At 37.8% G+C, this 22,171-nt stretch overlaps 2 protein-coding genes across 8 annotated transcripts in view; one reads left to right on the top strand and one right to left on the bottom strand.

Moving 5' to 3' along the window:
- The window catches only part of BBS2 (Bardet-Biedl syndrome 2), a 29,708-nt gene extending 21,861 nt beyond the window's left edge, over window positions 1-7,847 (top strand). For all 3 annotated transcript variants that reach the window (XM_073226498.1, XM_073226499.1, XM_017648473.3), the window contains 4 exons: window positions 111-248; window positions 977-1,089; window positions 6,516-6,664; window positions 7,365-7,847. In XM_073226498.1, coding sequence (XP_073082599.1) covers window positions 111-248; window positions 977-1,089; window positions 6,516-6,664; window positions 7,365-7,471 — 507 coding nt within the window. In that variant the 3' untranslated portion in view covers window positions 7,472-7,847. The remainder of the gene's footprint in view (window positions 1-110; window positions 249-976; window positions 1,090-6,515; window positions 6,665-7,364) is intronic.
- Window positions 6,654-22,171, bottom strand: part of OGFOD1 (2-oxoglutarate and iron dependent oxygenase domain containing 1) — a 37,321-nt gene continuing 21,803 nt past the window's right edge. For 3 of the 5 annotated variants that reach the window (XM_073226503.1, XM_073226500.1, XM_073226504.1), the window contains 3 exons: window positions 22,031-22,089; window positions 21,394-21,520; window positions 6,654-6,924 (listed from right to left, as the gene is read on the bottom strand). In XM_073226503.1, the coding sequence (XP_073082604.1) occupies window positions 6,761-6,924; window positions 21,394-21,520; window positions 22,031-22,089 (350 nt within the window). In that variant the 3' untranslated portion in view covers window positions 6,654-6,760. Of the gene's footprint in view, window positions 6,925-8,374; window positions 8,416-20,420; window positions 21,521-22,030; window positions 22,090-22,171 lie in introns of those variants that run through there. The other 2 variants (XM_073226502.1, XM_073226501.1) reach the window with 2 other exon arrangements.

Raw genomic sequence — 22,171 nt, 5'->3', positions numbered from 1 at the left:
TGTGTTGAATATAGGGAAATTTAGGAACTATACGGAATATAGGGAAATTCAGCGAAATTTGTCTTTAGTATCTGAGGATGCTGTGCATGTCTCTTGTTTTCTCTGGATAGATCACTGTAAATACTGATGATATCGATTTGGCTGGTGATATCATCCAGTCAATGGCATCATTTTTTGCTATTGAAGACCTTCAGGTAGAAGCGGATTTCCCTGTCTACTTTGAGGAATTACGAAAGGTGCTAGTTAAGGTAAGAGCACCTAGTGGATGCACTGAAGTGGACATAGATGTCTCGTGGTAAAGTTTACCATTCGTTGCAAAGTGAGGACCAGTCCTCAAGGTTGTAAAACCGCGTTTTTCAGCTTAGTCTGTTAATCACATATTTTTGGATTCAAATGCTACTACAAGTGTGTGTATACTATGTGATAGTCATGTTTTAAAGAATCTTTGCAAATTGTTAAAATCAAAATTGAATTCATATTGGAGAGTTCACTAGTCAAAGGATTTCTTTTATAAAAATGAGTGGTTAACTCAACTACCATGATTTCTTTGGCTTAGGGGCGTACTTAAAATTTTTCATATTAATATTTTCCTTTGTTAGCCCTTCACCTTATCTGTTGTATCTACTTTACTCTTTGTTTTAGTGCTTTCCATCTCAAATTTGAAAGAAAAAGAAAAGGATTGTGATTGGTCCCAAATTATGTTGTACAACATACCTACTCCAAATTCCTTAAGTGTTAATATGTATGTTGCTAGAGCTCCTGATGCTAAGACATGGAAAGGATCCAAATGGAATGTCATCTAGAGTGTTGAAAGCAGCATAGGCTAATTATTTCATTGATGAGAGATGAAACAAGGGGGAGATAGCTAAGATGGCACAAAGGTCCTTTGAATATGATGGATAGGGTCTTTGCAGTCAGTCTAGTTCTCCAGAAGTTTGTGAGGCCTTTTAAATTCCTGAGTGTTCGTGATCTCCAGGTGGATGAATATCACTCAGTGCATCAGAAGCTCAGTGCTGACATGGCTGATAATTCTAATCTGATCCGGAGTTTGCTGGTCCGAGCTGAGGATGCTCGTCTGATGAGGGACATGTGAGTATTTACCATCACTAGGACAGTTCCAAGGTTAAAAATGTCAGCAATAACAACTCCCAGGTACTACTGGTAGGAGTATAAATTGGTACAACGACTTTGGGAAATAATTGACATTATCAGTAAAGTTGAAAATATGCAGAGCCTATGACCCAGCAATTCTACTCCTGGTTTATAACCTAGAGAAACTGGTGCACATATAAGCCAGGATATTTGTATAAGAATGTTCATAAAGGCATTGTTCACAAGAATCCCAAAGTGAAAATGATGCAAAGTAGGCTCAACAGTATAATGGATAAATTGTGATCTATTTGTACAATGGAATACTACGTGCAATGAGAATGTGTACATCTCAGTGACATATAACAGCATGTCGTTGTTGATAAATCCTACAAGCATAATGGAGATTGAAGGAAATAAGACTCAAGTGGATATATATAAAATGATTCCATTTATATAGTTTGGAAACAGACAAAACTGAACTATGTCATTTGGAAGCATACAAAGATGACAAAAATACCAAGAAATGCAGGGAAGAGAGTATCATATAGGTATTTTCTCCTAGGTGAGGAGGGCTTGTGTTCAAAGAGAACACGTTGGGAAGACTCAGGGATGCTGGCAATGTCCTGTTTCTTGACCTGGTTAATAAACATTTGTTCTGTGAATTTTTCTGAATGTGTATTACATTTTATACTAAAGAAAGTTAAATTAAGTACAGGTCTAGCTTCTTGCTTAGTTACTAAGATGAAAAATTTATCTTGGCAATAAACTGTACTGAGGCAGATTCAGTAAAATAGTTAACTGGATGATGTTTATGTGTATATATTAGAGGCAAGAATTCACCCAGGGTGCTCTTTGTGTTTTTTCCTGAAAAGCCTGAATTATTGGCATATAATTAAAATGGTATTTTTCAGAAGCAAATTATTATTAAAATAATTGTTGACGATTTCAAGCACATACCAAAATAGATTATTTAGATTTCCTATAGACCAGCCAACTAGCTTCAGTAGTCACCAACTAATTGCTGATCTTGTTTCATTTCTATATTTACCTTTCTCTCCCAGGCCCTGGATTATTTTTAAGCAAATTCCAGACATCATGTAATTTCAACCACAAATATTTCAGACAATGTGCCTTTAAAAACAATAACTGCAATACCATTGTCATACTTAGAAAAATGTAAAATAATTTCTTAATATTACAAAATAATCCAGTATTTGAATTTTCCTGTCTCATAAATATGTGTGTGTGTTTTAAGGTGGTTTGTTCAAACAGAGATCCAAAGACCATGCATTGAATTTGTCTATTAATCCACAAATTTGCTTGCTCACTCTTTCTCCTGTAGTTTCCTATTCTGGATTTTGCTGATTGTATCCTCATGGTAATTTTTAGTATTATTCTGTATTTCTGTTAGAATCATAGGTAAATCTAGAGGCCTGATCAGACTCAGGTTCAGTTTTTCAGCAAGAACCCTTCATGAGCAGTGCTGTGTACTTCTCTGAGGAAGTGCACCCTGTGTAGTTGTCTGTTTAATTGTGGTATCAGCAGTTGATGAGCATTGCCTAGTATTCTCTTAGGGTTTGTAAAAGAGTGATAGTCTGTTATTTCTTCTTCTTGTTAGCGGGCTAGTTCTACAAAGAATAATATTTCCTCATGAATTAATGAATTATTTGGTTCCCTAAGGTACAGTGTATAAGGAAAGACAGTTTATCTATCAGCTTTAGAATAATGAGTTGGTTCACTAGCATCCTCCAAGTTGACTAGTGAGACTTTTAAATCCTTACAAACTCATTATTTTAACATACTTAATGTGCTTCAGTCCATTTCAGTTATTCTTTGTGATGGCTGACTTGTCCTGTCCTTGGCCAGCAAAAGCCTTTACAGCTGGCTACAGGTACTTTTGGACATAGCTTATTAGTTTCATTAGTTACTTATTTTCTTGTACAAGATGTTTTAGGGTTACTAGTACATCTCTGGTTCAAAATCTGGAATCAGTCATTTCTCTAAGGAGTTCTGGTTCTTTTTAGTAGGAAATGGTGTTTGGAGTTGATTGAGCGATAGAAATGCTCATTGCTGCTGGCTTGGTTAGTGTTTGTGGGCCTTTGAATGGCTAGAACTAGGAAATGTATGTATTTTTTCACTGAGAATATATATATGATCTCATACTATTTCCATTCAGATTTATGAATACAGGCTCTTAGCTTTGAGGTTAAAGCTGTATCCCTTCTCTCTCACACTGAAATCATGGCTCCAACGAATATCAACATAACTATTTACTTTATCTCATAGTACATAACACCACATTTAAGAATAATTACCAATATTACAATCAACAATACAATTGCTGAAAACAGTTTAAGATCTCTTCCTAGTTTTTTGTGTCTTTAGAGTACATTCCAGCAGGGAGGTTGAGTCAGATTACTATATCTTAAAATCACTTGAAATTATTTATCTTTTTTGGGTAATGCCACAAATTTGATATACAGTTAGGTTCATTTTGTTTTTGATCTTGGGGGATTGACATTTTTTCCTTTTTAATTTGTTACATGTTTATATAGTTCCAAAGTCAGCTCTGTAAAACATGTGCAAAAATGTCTAACTTGTCATTCCTGTCACCTCCATTATATTCCCTCTTTTTCACTATAAATAACCAATCAAAACTTAAATACATACCTCCTCAATCATTAGATAAAGCAGAGCATGTTACTGTACCTTGCTTTTTTACACTTACAATAATCTTGGATATCACTCCATAGTAGACAGAGATACTTCTCATTTGTTTGTGCAGCTGCACAGTATTTGTTCTTTTGCTATTATAGGTAGCACTGCAGGGAACAGCTTTTTATATAATCTTTTCATATCTTTGAGAAGATGTCTTTGGGAAAAAGTCATAAAATGGGATTGCTGGGGTAAATGACAAATGCGTACAGAGTTTTACAAGATATTGCCGGATTCCCCTGTGTAGGTGTTAGATCCTCATCCTCAGTGCATGCTTATCAGTCGTGTATGAAGCACCTTCCCCTTCTGCCTTGCCAGTGGAGTATGTTGGCAAACTCTAGGACATATACCAGTTTGGTGGGTGAAAAGTGGTGTGGATAAAATTGCAGTATTTCCAGAATCTCTGGCCTGCCTTTAGTGCATCTCCATATCAATAGGTGTTTCCAAGGGGTGAAGGAAGTAGTCCATCTCCATTTCAAGGGGTAATTACCTGGGCGAGGGAGGGCTTATCTGAACCTGAGAGGTTGGGGGGAGTATTCGCTTGCTTCTGCTGCAGCAGGAGAGACGGACGCGGGACAACTGCTTGTAAACAATAAACGGGTTTAAACTTTACTTCTCCCTTTGACTGATTTGTTTCAGCTAGGTATTTTGCCCTGGGATTTCCCTTCCCCAGAGTTACAAGTGGTCTCACTGTAGTTTTAATTTTCATTAATTCTATTATGAGCAGTGATGAGCATTTTTTTATTATTTTAAGGGCCGTTTGCATTTCTTTTTTTGTCTGAATGTTTACTCTTTTGCTTATTTACATATTAGGCATATTAATCCTTCATCTGTGATATGAACTAGAAACTCTTCTTCAGTTTGTCATTTGTCCTTTGCTTAGATTTTTGAAAATTTGTTTTATTTTTGGTTTTGCCATGGAAAAGCTTTTAAAATTTTTATCTGGTTGAATCGACCAATCTTTTCTTTAATACTTCTACATTTTGAGTTATAGTTAGAAAAGTTTTCTCCCAGGTTATAGATCACCTATGTTTTCTTTCAGCACTTGTATGTTTTCCTTTTTTATATTTAAGTCTCTGTTCCAATTGGAGTTTACTCAGTGTTTGGAGTAAGTAATAAATCCAGTTTCATCTTTTTCTATATGATTATCGCCTTGTTTTAATACTACTGCTTTGAAAGTCCATTTTCCTGCTGATTTGAGATGCTTGCCTGTATCATGTATTACCACATGCAGTTGGGTCTATTTCTGGATTCTGGATTCTTCTCTGGTCTGTTCTGTTTATTTAACAGTGCCATTCTTTTCTTTATGGGTGCTTTGTCTTAGTTTCTAGCATGGCTGGGGGTAAGCATGACTAGGTGCCTCTCCCTCCACCCTGTTGCTCTTTTGTATGGTTTTCTGGGCTGCTAGTGCCTGTTTGTTCTTGCTAGTGAACTTTCTCATCAGTTTTTTTAGCTTCAAGAAAAAAAGTTTGTTTTGTTCTTATTGGCATCATGTTAAATTTATTAACTTAGGAAGAACTGACATTGTCATAAGGATGTTCATTCTTACTAAGAACAGGGTTTTTATTATTTGTTCAAGTCATGTTTTGTCTTTCATGTAAATATTAGATATTTCTTGGTAAGTTTAAATGTAGGTATTTTCTTTTTGCAACTGTAAGTGAGGTCTTTCTCCCACATTATCTTCTAACTGGTTTTTTGTTTGTATATATGAACACTATTGATATTTTTTTGTGTTAATTTTATAATCTGCTAGTTTACTAAATTATCTTATAGTTTCCCAGATACATACTTCTATCATCTGTAAAAAAAAAAAAAGATGTAAATTTACATCTTACTTTGCAATTCATTTTCTTCTAGTTATTTTCTCTAAAGTATATAAGATTTTCACCATTTCTGGCCAACTTTATTGCTAGGGCCCTTTTTTTAAAACTCTTTTTGGCTTTCTTTTTTTTAAAGTCAGAGATGCTGGCTTTAGGCATTTGTACTAAATTGGAGGAAAGTGACCACCAACCTGTAAAACTTTTTTCCTGAATTATTTATATTTCATTTAGAGACTCTCAGATGTATATATTTTATTTTTTTTAAGCCAAGTTGGTTTTGAGCTGATACATAAGTATATGCTTAACCTGAGAAGAATCTGCCAAATCATTTTCCAAAGTAGCTGTACCACTTTGCATTCCCATTAGCAGTGTGTAAGAGTCCCAGTTGCTTCACATCCTTTCCAGCATTTGGCATTATCAGCTTATTTTATTTTAGCCATTTTTGTTGTTGTGTGGTAATATCTCATTGTAGTTTTAATATTATGCCCTTATTTTTAAAATCTTGATGAAGCTGAATTTGTTAGTTGTTTAAAAATATTAAGATTAGGTCACTTTTGTGTAATAGAATATTAATCTGTAACTTTCAAGATAATTTATCATCTTGTTCACTTTTTCCTACCCCCGAGCACAGTGGAAACTTTATAATTATTGGCTCCTAAATTCAAATAAACCATGAACCAATAACCAAGGAAAGCCACTTTGCCTTCCACTTATGTGGAAGAAACAGATTTTAGTAGAAACTTCCTTGTTTTCAAAACAAACTTTAGCAGTTACCCTGTTTTAATGATAATAGTTAAAAACCTGGTGTTCCCTTTCTGTCTTTTTGCAAGTTTTTTCATTTAATTCTGCCATACTGAGGTACAGTGATGTTTCTATTGATTTACACAGGAAAACCATGAAGAATCGCTACATGGAACTCTACGACCTTAATAAAGACTTGCTAAATGGATATAAAATTCGCTGTAACAATCACATGGAGCTGTTGGGAAATCTTAAAGCAGTAAATCAGGCAATCCAAAGAGCAGGTCGTCTGAGGGGTAAGTTTCTTTTGTAGCACTGTAATTTTGGGGTAGGAACCCTTGAAGACATTGGAAGCTTGAAGAATTCATATTGGAGCCTAATGTAGCACACCTTTAACACTCAGGTTTCCACCAGTCACTTGTTTCAGTCAGCTTACTGTTTAGCTTTAGTCTCCAGACTTCAAAGGGAATGAAAACTTTCAGCTTTTTCTCAGATCTTGCTGCATCTTCCAAAGAAACACCTCGTAACATATCCGTAGGAGGCAAGCCTAAAATACCTATTAGGAAAAAAAGGAGACTGAAAATCAGTAAGTGTCCAGCTTCAATTTTAGACAAAAAACAGTAGAATAAGCTAAAGGAAGCAGAAATATGTACCTGAAATTTGAAAAGAAGCCAGAGATTTATACCTGAAATTTGCTGTTGGGTTCATGCTTTGACTTCTTGTGGAAATGTCTTTGGATATGAGCTTTGATCCTGCACTATAAAACTGACTTTTTGGTTTCTAGGTTTGAGATGGTCTCTAGATTTGGTTTGTGATAAATAAATTGCCTCACCAAGGTATCTTCTTTAGGGAGTGGTAACAAAAACTGGTTAAATTTCCCTACCATAGTAGTCTTTTCCACTGAGTTTTATGTTGTTTTAAAGCTGGCCTCTGATTTATAATTTCAGTTTTCATAATCTTTTGGATTGTACTGATTTGATGTTTCATCTCCTCCAGTTGGAAAACCAAAGAACCAGGTGATTACTGCTTGTCGGGACACAATTCGAAACAACAATATCAACACGCTGTTCAGAATCATGCGGGTGGGGACAGCCTCCGCATAGGAAAGGAAAGAATGGGTAATGAGGTTCCTAGAAATAATGTTTTTCCCTTAAAATCTAAGCTGGTTTGCTTTGGATCACATCCTGGTGAACCCAATGTGCTCAGAATGAAAACAGCCTTGGAGAGCATACAAGTGAAGGACAAAGCACAGTTGAAGAGTGTGTTCACTTCCTACTGTAAAATCAATAGTGCTATTGCTGAATAATTCTCAGTTTATGTAGAGAAGGGTGAATACTTTGAAATGTTAGGGCTTCAAAGTCTAATTTTTCTGTATGTATGTAAAAGTATAAAGATATATCTTTTTTTTCTTGAAATTGTAATTGAATTTGTAATTTTTAAAATAGAGTATCCACTTTTTCATTAAAATTTAGAAGTGTTGCACTTTGTGTTGATTAAAATCACCACCATGTTAAAATCACATAAACCAATTGTATTATGTGGAGAAAAAAACCTGGCTATTCGATTCATGTGTATTCTTTTTAATCACTGAAAGGTGGGTGTAAACAAATTTGTATTAAGGGAAAGTCAGTTGAGGGTGATCTGTTAGTTGGAGTAATGATAGGTGTTGAAACATCTCAAAATTCATAATGACTTATTTTTCATATAAGAATTTCTCCACCGTTATCAGGGACTCAGCTTCCTTTAATCATGTAGCTCTGTCATCCTGTAGGGCAGCCTTTTTCAGTTTGAGTTCAGGAAATTGATTGGGTGACTGTTTTCATATTCACTGCATACAGTGACCTTATGGCATTGGAACCTTGTTTGAGAAAGGTTGTCCTAGGGCCTTGGAGTTACTTATATCCCAGTCAGAAGAAAATGAAAAGCTTTTATAAAAGCTGTGGTCTGGAAATAATAGCAAGCACATTGTCATTCCACTCACATTTCATCAGCTAACATGGCCTCACCTTACTGGATGGATGTCAGGAAATGTCATATAGCTGTGTGCCTGCAAGGAAGAGAAATCTGATGTTTGTGCCAACAGCTAGCAACTCCTTTCATAAGAGTTAAAATTTTGCCTTAGGGTAGATTTCAGGACTGACTGAATTACTAAAACATTAGTCAGTTTTTAATTTTAATAGCATCCCTAAGTAGTTGGGGGGAGGACTTTCCCTTGTGGTAAATTCATTTCACTCATTTCTTTCATTTGGCAATTTAGGATTATCTCTTCTGTTTCTGAAATGTGAGCTTTATAGAGTCCTAATATTTGAGACTATGCCCTGTAATACCTTTGTTTTCTCTTCTCAACCTATAAGCTCAAGACACCCATAATACTGGGTTATCTCCAGTAATCCCGAAAGTAGTAAAGATCTTGTATCTGATTCAATGATGAAGAAACTGAGGGGCAGGAATTAATTACTTGCCAGAGTCACAGAGCTGTTGTTGGGCAGCTGCATCTGGGGAGATCTCCCTGTGCACCAGGTTAAGCTTCAACCTGGATGGGATGGTAGGGGCTGGGGGGTTCTTAACTCTGATAGAAAATTCTCAAACAGGTTGGACAAGTATAGGTAAGGAAGGAATTAAGAGTAGAAGCAAATGTCAGCAGGCGTGCAGGCAGCAGAGAGCAAGGAAGAACAGAGGAGGAAAGGAGAGCTCATTGAACTCCTGCTTGGTATAGGGCACGTCCCTTGCCAGCTACTAAAGCTGGAGTCACCTGGTGTCCAGTGTCTGCTTGAATCTGCAGGGCATGAGAACTAAGCCCCTACCACTCCAGGATTTTGGGGAGCCACAGAGCAATGGATAGTGTGAGATTATGTTGAGAGCTTCCCAAAACAAAGAAAGCAGATTTCGGTTAGGCTACTAAAGAGCATGATCATACAGCTGCAGTCACATCCGGGTCACCCAAGCGATGGAAACTTTAAAGTCTAAATCAGAGATTTCAGTAGTCCTTCCCTACTTGCCTAAAGTAGGACAGAGAGGGTGAAGACTTGTGCTTAAGTCTAGAAAACTGAATGAAACAGCTAAGTAACAAAGATGCCTATCAGTGGAAGAGCACAGAGACAAAATACAGTAAGTTGAGCAGTGAGAAGTCTAAGGCAAAAAGCACACATTCAAAGAAAGGGGAATGCAGGCAATCTCAGAGAGGAAGTGCACTGAAGGGTTTAGGGTTTTTTTTTAAGGTATCATTGATACACACTCTTACGAAGATTTCACATGAAAAACATTGTGGTTACTACATTTATGCATATAATCAAGTCTCACCCACACCCCATTGAAGTCACTGTCCATCAGCGTAGTAAGATGCCACAGTCACTACTTGTCTTCTCTGTGCTACACTGTCTTACCCATGACCTCCCCACACACCATACATCATGTGTGCCAATCATAATACCCCTCAATCCCTATTTCCCTAGCTCCTCACACCCCAACCCCTCCATTTTGGTAAGTCCCTTCTTGGAGTCTATGAATCTGCTGCTGTTTTGTTCCTTCAGTTTTGCTTCACTGTTATACACCACAAATGAGGGAAATCATTTGGTACTTGTCTTTCTCTACCTGGCTTATTTTGCTGAGCATAATGCCCTCTAGCTCCATCCATGTTGTTGCAAATGGTAGGATTTGTTTTCTTCTTATGGCTGAATAATATTCCATTGTGTATATGTACCACATCTTTATCCATTCATCTACTATCTACTGATGGACTTAGGTTGCTTCCATATCCTAGCTATTGAAAATAGTACAGTGATAAACATAGGGATGTTTTTTAATCTGGGATCTTGTTTTCTTTGAGTTAATTCCTAGGAGTGGAATTCCTGGGTCAAATGGTATTTCTATTAGTTTTCTGAGGAACCTCCCTATTGCTTTCCATAATGGTTGAACTAATTTACATTCCCACCAGCAGTGTAGGAGGGTTCCCCTTTCTCTGCATCCTTGCCAGCATTTGTTGTTCCTTGCCTTTTTGATGTTCGCTATCCTTACTGGTGTGAGGTGATACCTCATTGTGGTTTAATTTGTATTTCACTGATAATTAGTGATGTGGACCATCTTTTCATGTGCCTGTTGGCCATCTGAATTTCTTCTTTGGAGAAGTGTCTATTCAGATCCTCTGCCCATATTTTAATCGGGTTATTTGCTTTTTGGGTGTTGAGGCATGTAAGTTCTTTACATATTTTGGATGTTAAGCCCTTCTCAGTATGTCAATTACAAAAAAAAAAAAAAAAAAAAATTCTCCCATACTGTAGGATGCCTTTTTGTTCTGCTGATGGTGTCCTTTGCCATGCAGAAGCTTTTTAGTTTGATATAGTTCCATTTGTTCATTTTTGTTTTTGTTTCCCTTGGCCGAGGAGATGTGTTCAAGAAAAAGTTGCTCATGTTTATCTTCAAGAGATATTTTTCTTTGTATTCTTCTAAGTGTTTTATGCTTTCATGACTTACATTCAGTTCTTTGACCCATTTCAAGTTTACTTCTGTGTATGGAGTTAGTGATCCAGTTTCATTCTCTTACAAGTAGCTGTCCAGTTTTGCCAACACCAGTTGTTGAAGAGCTGTCATTTCCTTACTGTATATCTGTGGCTCCTTTATGGTATATCAATTGGCCATATATGCTTGGGTTTATATGTGGGTTATCTATTCTGTTGCATTGATCTATGGGTCTGTTCTTGTGCCAGTACCAAGTTGTTTTGATTACTGTGGCTTTGTAGTAGAATTTGAAGTCGGGGAGTGTAATCCCCCCCAGCTTTTTTCTTCCTTCTCAGGATTGCTTTGGTTATTCAGGGTCATTTGTGATTCCATATGAATTTTAGAACTATTTGTTCTAGTTCATTGAAGAATGCTGTCAGTATTTTGATAGGTACTACATTGAATCTATAGATTGCTTTAGGCAGGATGGCCATTTTGACAATATTAATTCTGCCTATCCATGAGCATGGGATATATTCCCATTTGTTGGTGTCTTCTTTAATTTCTCTCATGAGTGTCTTGTAGTTTTCAGAGTACAGGTCTTTCACTTCCTTGGTTAGGTTTATTCCTAGGTATTTTATTCTTTTTGATGCAATTGTGAATGGAATTGTTTCCCTGATTTCTCTTTCTGCTAGTTCATCATTATTATATAGGAATGCAACAGATTTCTATGTATTGATTTTGTATCCTGCAACTTTGCTGAATTCAGATATTAGATCTAGTAGTTTTGGAGTGGATTCTTCGGGGTTTTTTATGTACAGTATCATGTCATCTGCAAACAGACAGTTTGACTTCTTCTTTACCAATCTGGATGCCTTTATTTCTTTGTGTTGTCTGATTGCCACGGTAGGACCTCCAGTACTATGTTGAATAAAAAGGGAGAGTGGGCATCTTTGTTTTGTTCCTGATCATAAAGAAAAAGCTTTCAGCTTCTCACTGTTAAGTATGATGTTGGCTGTGGATCTGTCATATATGGCCTTTATCATCTTGAGGTACTTGCCCTCTATACCCATTTTGTTGAGAGTTTTTATCATGAATGGATGTTGAATTTTGTTGAATGCTTTTTCAGCATCTATGGAGATGATCAGGTGGTTTTTGTCTCTTTGTTGATGTGGTGGATGATGATGATAGATTTTCTAATATTATACCATCCTTGCATCCCTGGAATAAATCCTACTTGATCATGATGGATGATCTTTTTGATGTATTTTTGAATTTGGTTTGCTAATACTTTGTTGAGTATTTTTGCATCGATGTTCATCAGGGATGTTGGTCTGTAATTTTCTTTTTTTGTGGTGTCTTTGCCTGATTTTTGTATTAGAGTAATGCTGGCGTCATAGAATGAGTTTGGGAGTATTCCCTCCTCTTCTGCTTTTCGGAAAACTTTAAGGAGGATGGGTATTAGGTCTGCACTAAATGTTTGGTAAAATTCAGTGGTGAAGCCATCTGGTCCAGGGATTTTGTTCGTAGGTAGTTTTTTTAAAATTACCAGTTGAATTTCGGTGCTGTTATTGGTCTGTTCACATTTTCTGTTTCTTTCTGGGTCAATCTTGAAAGGTTGTATTTTTCTAGAAAGTTGTCCATCTCTTCTAGGTTATCCAATTTTTTAGCATATGATTTTTTATAGTATTCTCTAATAATCCTTTGTATTTCTGTGGTGTCTGTAGTGATTTTTTTCCTTTCTGATATGATTCTGTTCATGTGTGCAGACTCTCTTTTTTTCTTGTTATGTCTGCTTAGTGGTTTATCTGTTTTGTTAATTTTCTCAAAGAACCAGCTCCTGCTTTCATTGATTCTATTGTTTTATTCTTCTCAATTTTGTTTATTTCTGCTATGATCTTTATTATGTCCCTCCTTCTATGGACCTAGGGCCTCATTTGTTTTTCCTTTTCTAGTTTTGTTAATTGTGAATTTAGACTGTTCATATGTGATTGTTCTCTCCTGAGGTAAGCCTGTATTGCAATATACTTCCCTCTTAGCATGGCCTTCACTGCATTCCACAGATTTTATGGTGTTGATTTATTGTCATTTATCTTCATACATTGCTTCATCTGTTTTTATTTGGTCATTGATCCATCGATTATTTAGGAGTTGTTAAGCCTCCATGTTTGTGGGCTTTTTTGTTTTCTTTGTGTAATTTCTCTAGTTTCATACCTTTCTGGTCTGAGAAGCTGATTGGTACAATTTCAATCTTTTTTGAATTTACTGAGGCTCTTTTTGTGGCCTAGTATATGATCTATTCTTAAAAATGTTCCACGTGCACTTGAGAAAAATGTTTATCCTGCTGCTTTTGGGTGGAGTATTCTGAAGATGTCTGTTAGGTCCATCTGTTATAACATGTTGTTCCATGCCTGTCTCCTTACTTATTTTCTGTCTGGTTGATGTGTCCTTTGGAATGAGTGGTGTGTTGATGTCTCCTAAAATGTACTGCATTTTGTTTCCCTCTTTAATTCTGTTAGTATTTGTTTCACATCTGTAGGTGCTCCTATATTGGATGCATAGATATTTATAATGGTTATATCCTCTTGATGGACTGACTCCTTTATCATTATATAATGTCCTTTTTGTCTCTTGTGACTTTCTTTGTCTTAAAGTCTATTTTGTCTGATACACATACTGCAACTCCTGCTTTTTTCTCCCCATTAGTTGCATGAAATCTTTTTCCATCCCTTTACTTTTAGTCTGTGTATGTCTTTGAGTTTAAAGTGAGTCTATTGTAGGCACCATATAGATGGGTCTTGTTTTTTTAATCCATTAAGTAACTCTGTATCTTTTGATTGGTGCATTCAGACCATTTACATGTAGGGTGATTATCAATAGGTATGTACTTATTGCCATTGCAGGCTTTAGATTCGTGGTCACCAAAGGTTTAAGGGTAGTTTTTTACTAACAGTCTAACTTAACTCACTTAGTACACCACATAAACACAATCTAAAGGTTCTTTTTTTTCTCCTTTTTGTCCCTCCTCCATTCTTTATATATTAGGTATCATATTCTGTAATGTGTATCCCTTGACTGACTTTTGGGATAGTTGTTAGTTTTGCATTTGCTTAGTAATAATTGGTCTACTTCCTTTACTGTGGTTTTGTTTTCTCTGGTGACAGCTATTTAGCCTTAGGAACACTTCCATTATAGCAGTGCCTCCAAAATATACTGTATAGATGGTTTGTGGGAGGTAAATTCTCTCAGCTTTTGCTTATCTGGAAATTGTTTAATTCCTCCTTCAAATTAAATGATAAGAGTATTCTTGGTTCAAGGCCCTTCTGTTTCATTGCATTAAATATATCATGCCACTCCCTTCTGGCCTATAAGGTTTCTGTTGAGAAGTCTGATGATAGCCTGATGGGTTTTCCTTTGTAGGTGATCTTTTTTCTCTCTGGCTGCTTTTAATAGTCTGTCCTCATCCTTGATCTTTGCCATTTTAATTATTATATGTCTTGGTGGTGTCTTCCTTTGGTCCCTTGTGTTGGAAGATCTGTGCACCTCCATGGCCTGAGAGACTAGATTGGGGAGGTTTTCAGCAATTACCTCCTCAGACACTTTCTATCCCTTTTTCTCTCTCTTCTTCTTCTGGTACCCCTATAATGTGAATATTGTCCCATTTGGATTAGTCACACAGTTCTCTTTTTATATTCTTTCATTCCTAGAGATCCTTTTTTCTTTCTTGGCCTCAGTTTCTTTGTATTCCTGTTCTATAATTTTTATTTCATTTACGGTCTCCTCTACTTTATTGAATCTGCTTTTAAATGCCTCTATTGTATGTTTCATTTCAGATACTGTATTCTTCAAAGTTTCTATCTCTTTCTTGAATTCCTCCCTGAGGTCTTGAATATTTTTCTGTAGCTCCATGAGCATGTTTTATGATTTTTATTTTGAAATCTTTTTTCAGGAAGATTGGTGAGTTGTTTCACTTGGCCCTCTTTCTGGTGTTTGTGGGATTTGGTTTGTATGTTCTTTTGATGTTTCATATTTCTAAAAATAACTTGTTGCAGGAGGGGCCCTCTAGTGCCCAGAAGCTGTCTACTCTCTGGAGCTGCTCAGCCCCTGGAGTGATGGTGCGGGTGGCAGGTGAGCAGCACTGCTAAGTGCGGGGAGGAAAGAGCTCTTTCCTGCCTCCTGGCTGCAGTACCTGCCTCCACTGCTAGGGCCAGTGGGCCGAGCACTCGGGGAGCCTCTATGCTATGCACCTGGTAGCTGCCATAAGCGGGGCTGCCCTCTGGCTGGCCTGGTGCAATGGTTGGGGGGCAGCAGATTTGCAAGCCAGTGTCTTCTGGGAGGAAGGAGCTGCAGGCTGTGTATCATGGTGGGGGGCCTTGGAGCCTCCTTGGAGGAATGGAGGACCTGCAGCTCCTGTAAGTTCCCAACCTGCTGGACTGAGTGTACTGGGGCAATTTTGTCCACCTGTCCTTTCTCATGAGCAGCAAGCTCTGTGCAGTCATTTCCCCTTTAGCAGCCCTCTCGCTGTTAGGAAGTCTCTTAGAGTTCCTGCCTTTCTTTTGTCCCAGAGTGGCCAGTTGTGGGTAACTGTTCTCCACAAGCAGCTGGAATCTCAGTCTTGCCAAGTATTCCACCTGTCTTAGCTTTCAACACCACTGATCTCAAGAGCACCATGTAATGTAGGTTTGTGTTCCCAGAGAAGATCTCCAGGGCTGGGTGTTCAGCAGTCTTAGGCCTCCACCCCCTCCCCACTCCGTTTCTCTTCCAACTGCCAGTTAGCTGGAGTGAGGGTAGGGCTTGGGTCCCACGGGATCGTGGCTTTGGTACTTTACCCTTTTCTATGAGGTCTGCTCTTTTCCCAGATGTAGGTAGTCTGTCACAGACTTCTTTTCCGTTGCTTTTTCGGGATTAGTTGTATTTGTTATATTTTTATATTATATGTGGTTTTGGGAGGAGGTTTTTGGCTCACCTCTCACACTGTCGTCTTTAAGCCAATACTCTTGGATTCTTGTCTTTTAAGGCTTTTAAGAATGAGGCAAAGGGCAGGGGACAGGGGCAGTTACTGGGCACCAGCTTGACTTGTGATCTCATGATGTATATCTCCAGTGAGAGACATTGTGTCACCAACCATAGTTGGTCCTCTATATTTTCTGAAAGATAAACTTAACACAGGGAATTTCTTGATCCTGTTCTTCAAGACAGTGGTTACCTTCAAGCAGTGGGGACATATTTAGGACTGCTTGCTCTGTCTTAAGATAGGGTTGGTTGTTGGCTGATTACTGTATGTTAGGAATCTTAACTCCTAACCCCCTGGTTTTTTAAAATGGAATCTTAGCCTTAAGATGGAGTTCTTCCTGTTCTTACTATACTATTTATATTGCCAGCATTTTTAATCATAGGCAGGAAAAGTTAATCATGCTTGCCCTACTTCACAGCTACTGGCAAAACTTGAGTTCCAATGATGAATCTTTTTGTTTCAACCAGTCTAACCTATTTTTTAAAAATTATCAAATGTATATCACAGCGGTTCAACAGTCCCTCTCCCCCTCCCTGCCCCTCTCCCTTCGTAACCACCAGTCACTTCTCAGTGTCTATGAGTCTAATGCTGTTTTGTCCCTTCTGTTTTGCTTTGTTTTTATATTCCACAAATAAGTGAAATAGTTTGGCATTTGTCTTTCTCCACCTGGCACTAACCTCTAGCTTTTGAGATTAAAATCTCTAGTTGGTGCTTGTTTAAAATTGTATGGCACTGTTCATTTTTAGGAACTCTGAATTATCTCATCAAAGGTCATTCTGTTGTTCTTCAGCCAGGAAATCACCTTAGATGTAAAAATATTCATGACAAGCCTTGAAGGGATATCACTGAAAAGTCCTCATTTATAGGTTACAACTAGCTTTACTTTCCCATTAATTTGATCCTCTTGATAGTAGTAACTCTGAGCTGTTTCTGAGCTCAGGCAAAATGTTTTCTACAGGGCTCTATGGCTTGGTAAGTTATGGTGTGGAGATTTAAAACCAAGTAGTCAATGACCTTTGCACTATTACAAACTGTTCCCAAGCAGGTAAAGACTGAATGAGAGGACAATGTTCATAAAACATTTTACCATCTTTTTTCCCCTTTCAGAAGTCACCAGCTTAAGGATGAGAAAAACTGGTCATAAGTTCCTTCTCTATTTTGTTGCGATATTTTTTATCTTGATAGAATCTGAGTGCCTCCTACAAGTTACAGCTCTATTTTGTTGACTTTTATTGAAGCTGTAAGTGAACACTGCTTCATTTAAAAGCTAATATTGCAGATACTAATCTCTGGGAGAAAGCTCTAGTTAGTTTTTGAGTATCCATTTAAAAAAGTCACTTTAACCCAATACCACATTAAATTCAGTGTTTTCACTCAGAAAAAAAGAAAAGTCACCTTGCCTGCCCCCTGAGCCCCAAATTCTGGTACTCAGTAGTTTAGACAGTATTGTTTTTATGATTTGCCACCATGTCTGCCTATCCAAATACATCAAGGCTCAGCTCAAATTCCTCTCCCATGTCTATTCCATAACCTTTATTATATTCTGTGTTTATATAAATCTTAATCCCTATTAAGTGAGAACAGGGGCTGCATCTTAATCAGCTTTATCATCCCATGGTGGTGAGCCAATGCCTTGAGCATAGAAAGCATGTGTTCTCATGGGATTGTCTGTCCTCAGTAAGCCTGTCAGTAGCTTCAGATGTCAGAGAACTAGGAACTTTAAAACTATTACACAGTCTTAGAAGTTCTTTACAGAATTTCAACATGATTAATGTTTTAAAATTTTATAACTAGTGGTTACAAATCTGCCAGCATAGAGTCCTGTAATCATAGAACTAAATTATCTTCAATTTCACTTTGAAACTAAAATACAGTAGACACCCACTGCCGCCTGTTTTGCATTTTGTCTCTTTCCCATCTGGCCCCTGCCCACACTATATCTTCTAGTTCCTGGGTCATCTTTTCTTTGTACAGTACAGAAATCTGCTTTCCTAAAATGATGCCACATGGACAATTTCCAAGTAGTTTTCAAAATTGTCTATGTGGACTGACTTTGTATCCATCAGAGAAGGAATCATCTGTTTTTGTAGAAGTATCCAGTGCAGTAAGGGCTAGCGAGCCTGCCTTGGTGTTACCCTCTACCAAGGACTCTTTAACAGGGTTTGTACCATCTCAGGTTTAGCGCTAAGTATATAAAGGTACTGAAGAGACACTGCAGCCAGAACTTCTTGCTGTAGAAATACTGGTCTGGGAGAAGTAGCCCAAGCCTTGATTTTTTTTCTATATTCTGCAGGACGAAACCACCATATTCAGTGGAGTTTGGGAGGCATTATAAGCAGGAGAAAAGCCAGGTTCAAAACCAACAGCCTTTCTCTTCTAGCGTTTATTTTCTACATGTTTAATATGAAGGATGCTGTTAGATTATCATGGGGTTCTTCCTTAAACATTTAAAAATTTTCCTCCCAATAGAAATGCTAACATGCCCTCAAAATAACCTTATGAAAATGTTAATTTCCATCATTGTTAACATATAAAGGGATTTGTTATGGTAATTTGATGTTAACACATCTGTGGGACGTGGGAAAGCAGTCTCTGTAAGTTGTGTTCAGTCTGATGATGCTGGAACTTGATGCCCATATGGCAGGCAGCCCAAAAGGGTGTAAAGTTGGTAAGAACAAACTGGAACCCACCAGCATGAGCTGTAGCCCATGATGACATAGTAAAACCTGTGTTAGTTCTTTCCTCTGACCTTGGTTGTGTGGGCATCCTGCAGAAATGGAGACCCTTTATCACAGTTGTTGAAGGAAGATCCAGGTGAAGGAGGAACACTTGCAGGCACAGATGCTGATTCACGCCAAGAGGTGAGCCAGTAGGTATGTGACAATGTGTGAGCTACAAAGTGGCCACTGCCTCATTCTGGCCCTCCCTATCTCGCACAAGAATCTGTGGCTCATCCTAATTGGAAACGGAAGGGAATTCTGGGAACTGTAGTGCAGTACACCTATGATGCCACATCACAAAGCACCACAGTGGTTGTCGCAGGATGGTGGAATTCCAGATGACCTCTATCAGAATGGACATGTACTATTTATATAATCAGCAGAACTGTAAAGCTATTCCTTTTTTGGGGAAAAATTTCCCTTTACTAAAAGGAATAAGAATTAGAGGTTCACTACTAAGAATTAATAGAGAAGATGCCATATATTATATAGGTGAAAACCACAACTTTTATCTGAAAGTATAAAAAAGATGTCCATGTTTAATTCCTCTTTTGCCACTTAATAGTTGTTGACATTGGTTCCAGACCCTAAAAATCAAAATGAAGAATGAAGTACTAAAGAAAAGCAACTTCTCCATTACTGGATATCCTCAGTCCAAGAAAATGACCTGCAAGTTACACCATTCTTCATAGTCTGTAAGAGTCGCTGCTGTAGATGATGTAACTGACAGCAACATCAGAGTCTGGCTCTAGGGAGTCTCTCCCTTGGACATCAAAACCCTTTTTTGTAGTGCATGAAAGATTCTGCAGTGTTGATAAACATGATAAACATATTAAGATGTCAGAGAAACTAATAAGCACATCTTAACAATTGTGTAAGATTTCAACTCAGTGCTCCAGAATTAGAGGAGTTGAGTGGCCCCTTATATGTTACCTATAGCCACAAGTCTCAAATTATTTTCCAAGCTTGGCACATATGAAAGTTGCACATGCCCAGCACTTTTTCCTGGCCCTCCTGGGGTTACGCCACTGACAGGGTGTTAACTAGAACCTCACCCACCTCTCTCTCTTATGAAACACATCAGAAAGTGAGTGAGTGAAAGTAATACATAGGGATGACGTTCAGTCTACAGGAACTTAAAGTCAAGCTTTGAAATTTAAACCATTAGTAACAGTAGCTGTAATTCCACTTGAGTGTCACTACACTATGGTTAAAAATTGTGGTCTCCAAAATAGTATGAATGTAAAATGGTCCATTACCATGTGGGTATGGGAAGACAATATTAAAACTAGTTCTAGATATTTCTTTTTATCTCATCCTTCAAAAATTAGTGTTTGCTTTATAACAATACTGAATACTAGTACATATGTAGAACTTACAGATAAATACCCATCTAAGGGCATGTATGGTAAAACTGACAGGGAAGCAAAGTGAAAAAAATTTGAAACCATAAACCTAAAAGACAATGAAACTCATGTTCTTCATTTAAGTGTAAACTTCAGAAAAGAGTATTCAAGGTTTTAGGGTATTAAAAGAAGGTAAAAGCCCTGTGCTTTTCCTATTAGTAAAACTCAAAATAAAAGCTACTGCAATAGCTAGTAATAAATATAAAAAAGAAAAAGAGGGAGACGGCATTGGAATGTAATGAGAACATCTTTCAACTGAAGATGCAATGACCCCTACACCCACCCAGGTTATGATACGCCCCCACCGCCATCCCCACCTCCCCTGGCTCAGTACAGTTCAGAGGAAAAGGTAACAAAATGGACAGCCTCTTGGCATTCTGATGTGGCTTTTAGCATTCAGTCTATTAAAACCACAGAAAAGACAAGCAACTAGTTTTATAGTTGGCCCTACAGTATTTAGAAAAATGAAAGCCACAAGTGAGGCTAGAAACATTTAATTACATGGCAGCTGCAACAGGATGGAAAAGCAGTGGACACCTGCGAATGACTACCTGTGGCACCAGCAGCCACCACCTTTCTCAACCAGAAGTTTCTTGGGGCCCTGTGGTTTTAGACCAGGCCTTTCCCAAGGGAATACTACTACACATCACGTAAGTCCACTGGACTGGGAGAGTCAGTGGAACAAAGCCACAGCCAATGGGACAAGGTGTAACAGGCCGAGCAAGAACAGTATGTAAGGTTCTGTAATTTTCTAAGGCAGTGTGATCAAGAAGGGCAGAATCTGCAGTCATTTATGAATACTAAAAAAAAATCACTGGAAGCATGGATGAACCTTGAAGACTTTATACTAAGCGAAATAAGCCAGTCACAAAAAGACAAATAGTGTGTGATTCCAATTATGTGAGGAATATGAGTAGTCAATTCAGAGACAGAAAGTAGAATGGCAGTTGTCGGGAGCTGTGGGATTTACTATTTAACGGGAACAGAGTTTCAGTTTGGAAGATGGAAAAGTGCTGGAGATGGATGGTGGTGATGGTTGCCCAAGAATGTGAATGTACTTAATGCCACTGAACTATACACTTAAAAATGGTTAAAATGGTACATTTTATGTCATGTATATTTTATCACACAAAAAAATTTTAAAAATTCACTGAAGAAGTCAATATGGAGAATGAAGACCTAAATGTTAAAGAAAAAGACAAAAAGCCTTCTTTTCAAAAATTGAGATCAGTACCTAGCTCCAAGCTCAAGGTCTGGATTGAGGACAATCATCATAAGCCCTATTTAAGGACGACTACACCTAGTCTTAAGAACAGTGTCACAGGTCGCCTTGCAGCTCTCCTTCACTCGATGCCTAGCTCCTCCAGACTTCCCAGGACTGAGGGAGGGTCTCTTTTTCAGCTTTGTCCAGCCCTGTCATTCATAATAGACAAATGAAAAGTCCCAGAAACCTGTTCTATTCGGGAAGGTTTTCTTCTGTTCCAGACTTCGGTGGTTAATATGCTTGACAAATTTCAGAGTCTCTCTATCTCTGTAGACCAATGCCAAAGAATTGTTTTCTGGATTCACTGTTAGCAGCTGAAATAGGCAAACACAATGACACATTAGAACACAGGGCTTCTTCTCAATTCTTCAGGGATTCAACTCATCACTTAACAGACAAGTTTCCATGTCAAGTACTTAGACTGGTGATAGAGGAGCCTTTAAAATATTTTTTACTAGAGCGCTATAGCTCTGGCTCTCAGGACATTTCCTGACAATAGAGACATTCCAATATATACCCAGAGAGGTTTTGCCCAGTGAGTCCATTTATTTCTTACTACATTTAAAGATTCATGGGAATGTACTATATGGCTTTTAATTTATTTGGAATTTCTCAGTAGGGTAGAATGAATGCAGAATGATTAACCTTTAGCATCTTCATTCCATGCTGAGTACTTTCTACTAGAAACTGGAACCACTGCCAAGCAGACCAACATGGATTTATCAGCTAAAGACACTGGCAGAAGGTCATATAAATTGGATCTCTAAAGAATGACAGCTTCTTTGAAAACTAAAAAGGATAACGTACTATGACAAGCAACTTACCTCTTCATCCTCACCCTTGGTAATGTAGGAAGTAAAGCCACCATACTCTGGTTCCCAGCCTTACAAAAGGAAAAAAACCACATTCAGAAAGCTCTGATTGCAAGAATTACATCATCCACTTATAGCACTGATTCCTTGCTG

The sequence above is a fragment of the Manis javanica genome, chromosome 17 (assembly GCF_040802235.1).
Source record: "Manis javanica isolate MJ-LG chromosome 17, MJ_LKY, whole genome shotgun sequence".
In the NCBI taxonomy this organism is placed as follows: Eukaryota; Metazoa; Chordata; class Mammalia; order Pholidota; family Manidae; genus Manis; species Manis javanica.
Note: the sequence above shows the minus strand (reverse complement) of the source record. Positions and strands in the feature narration are given on the sequence as shown.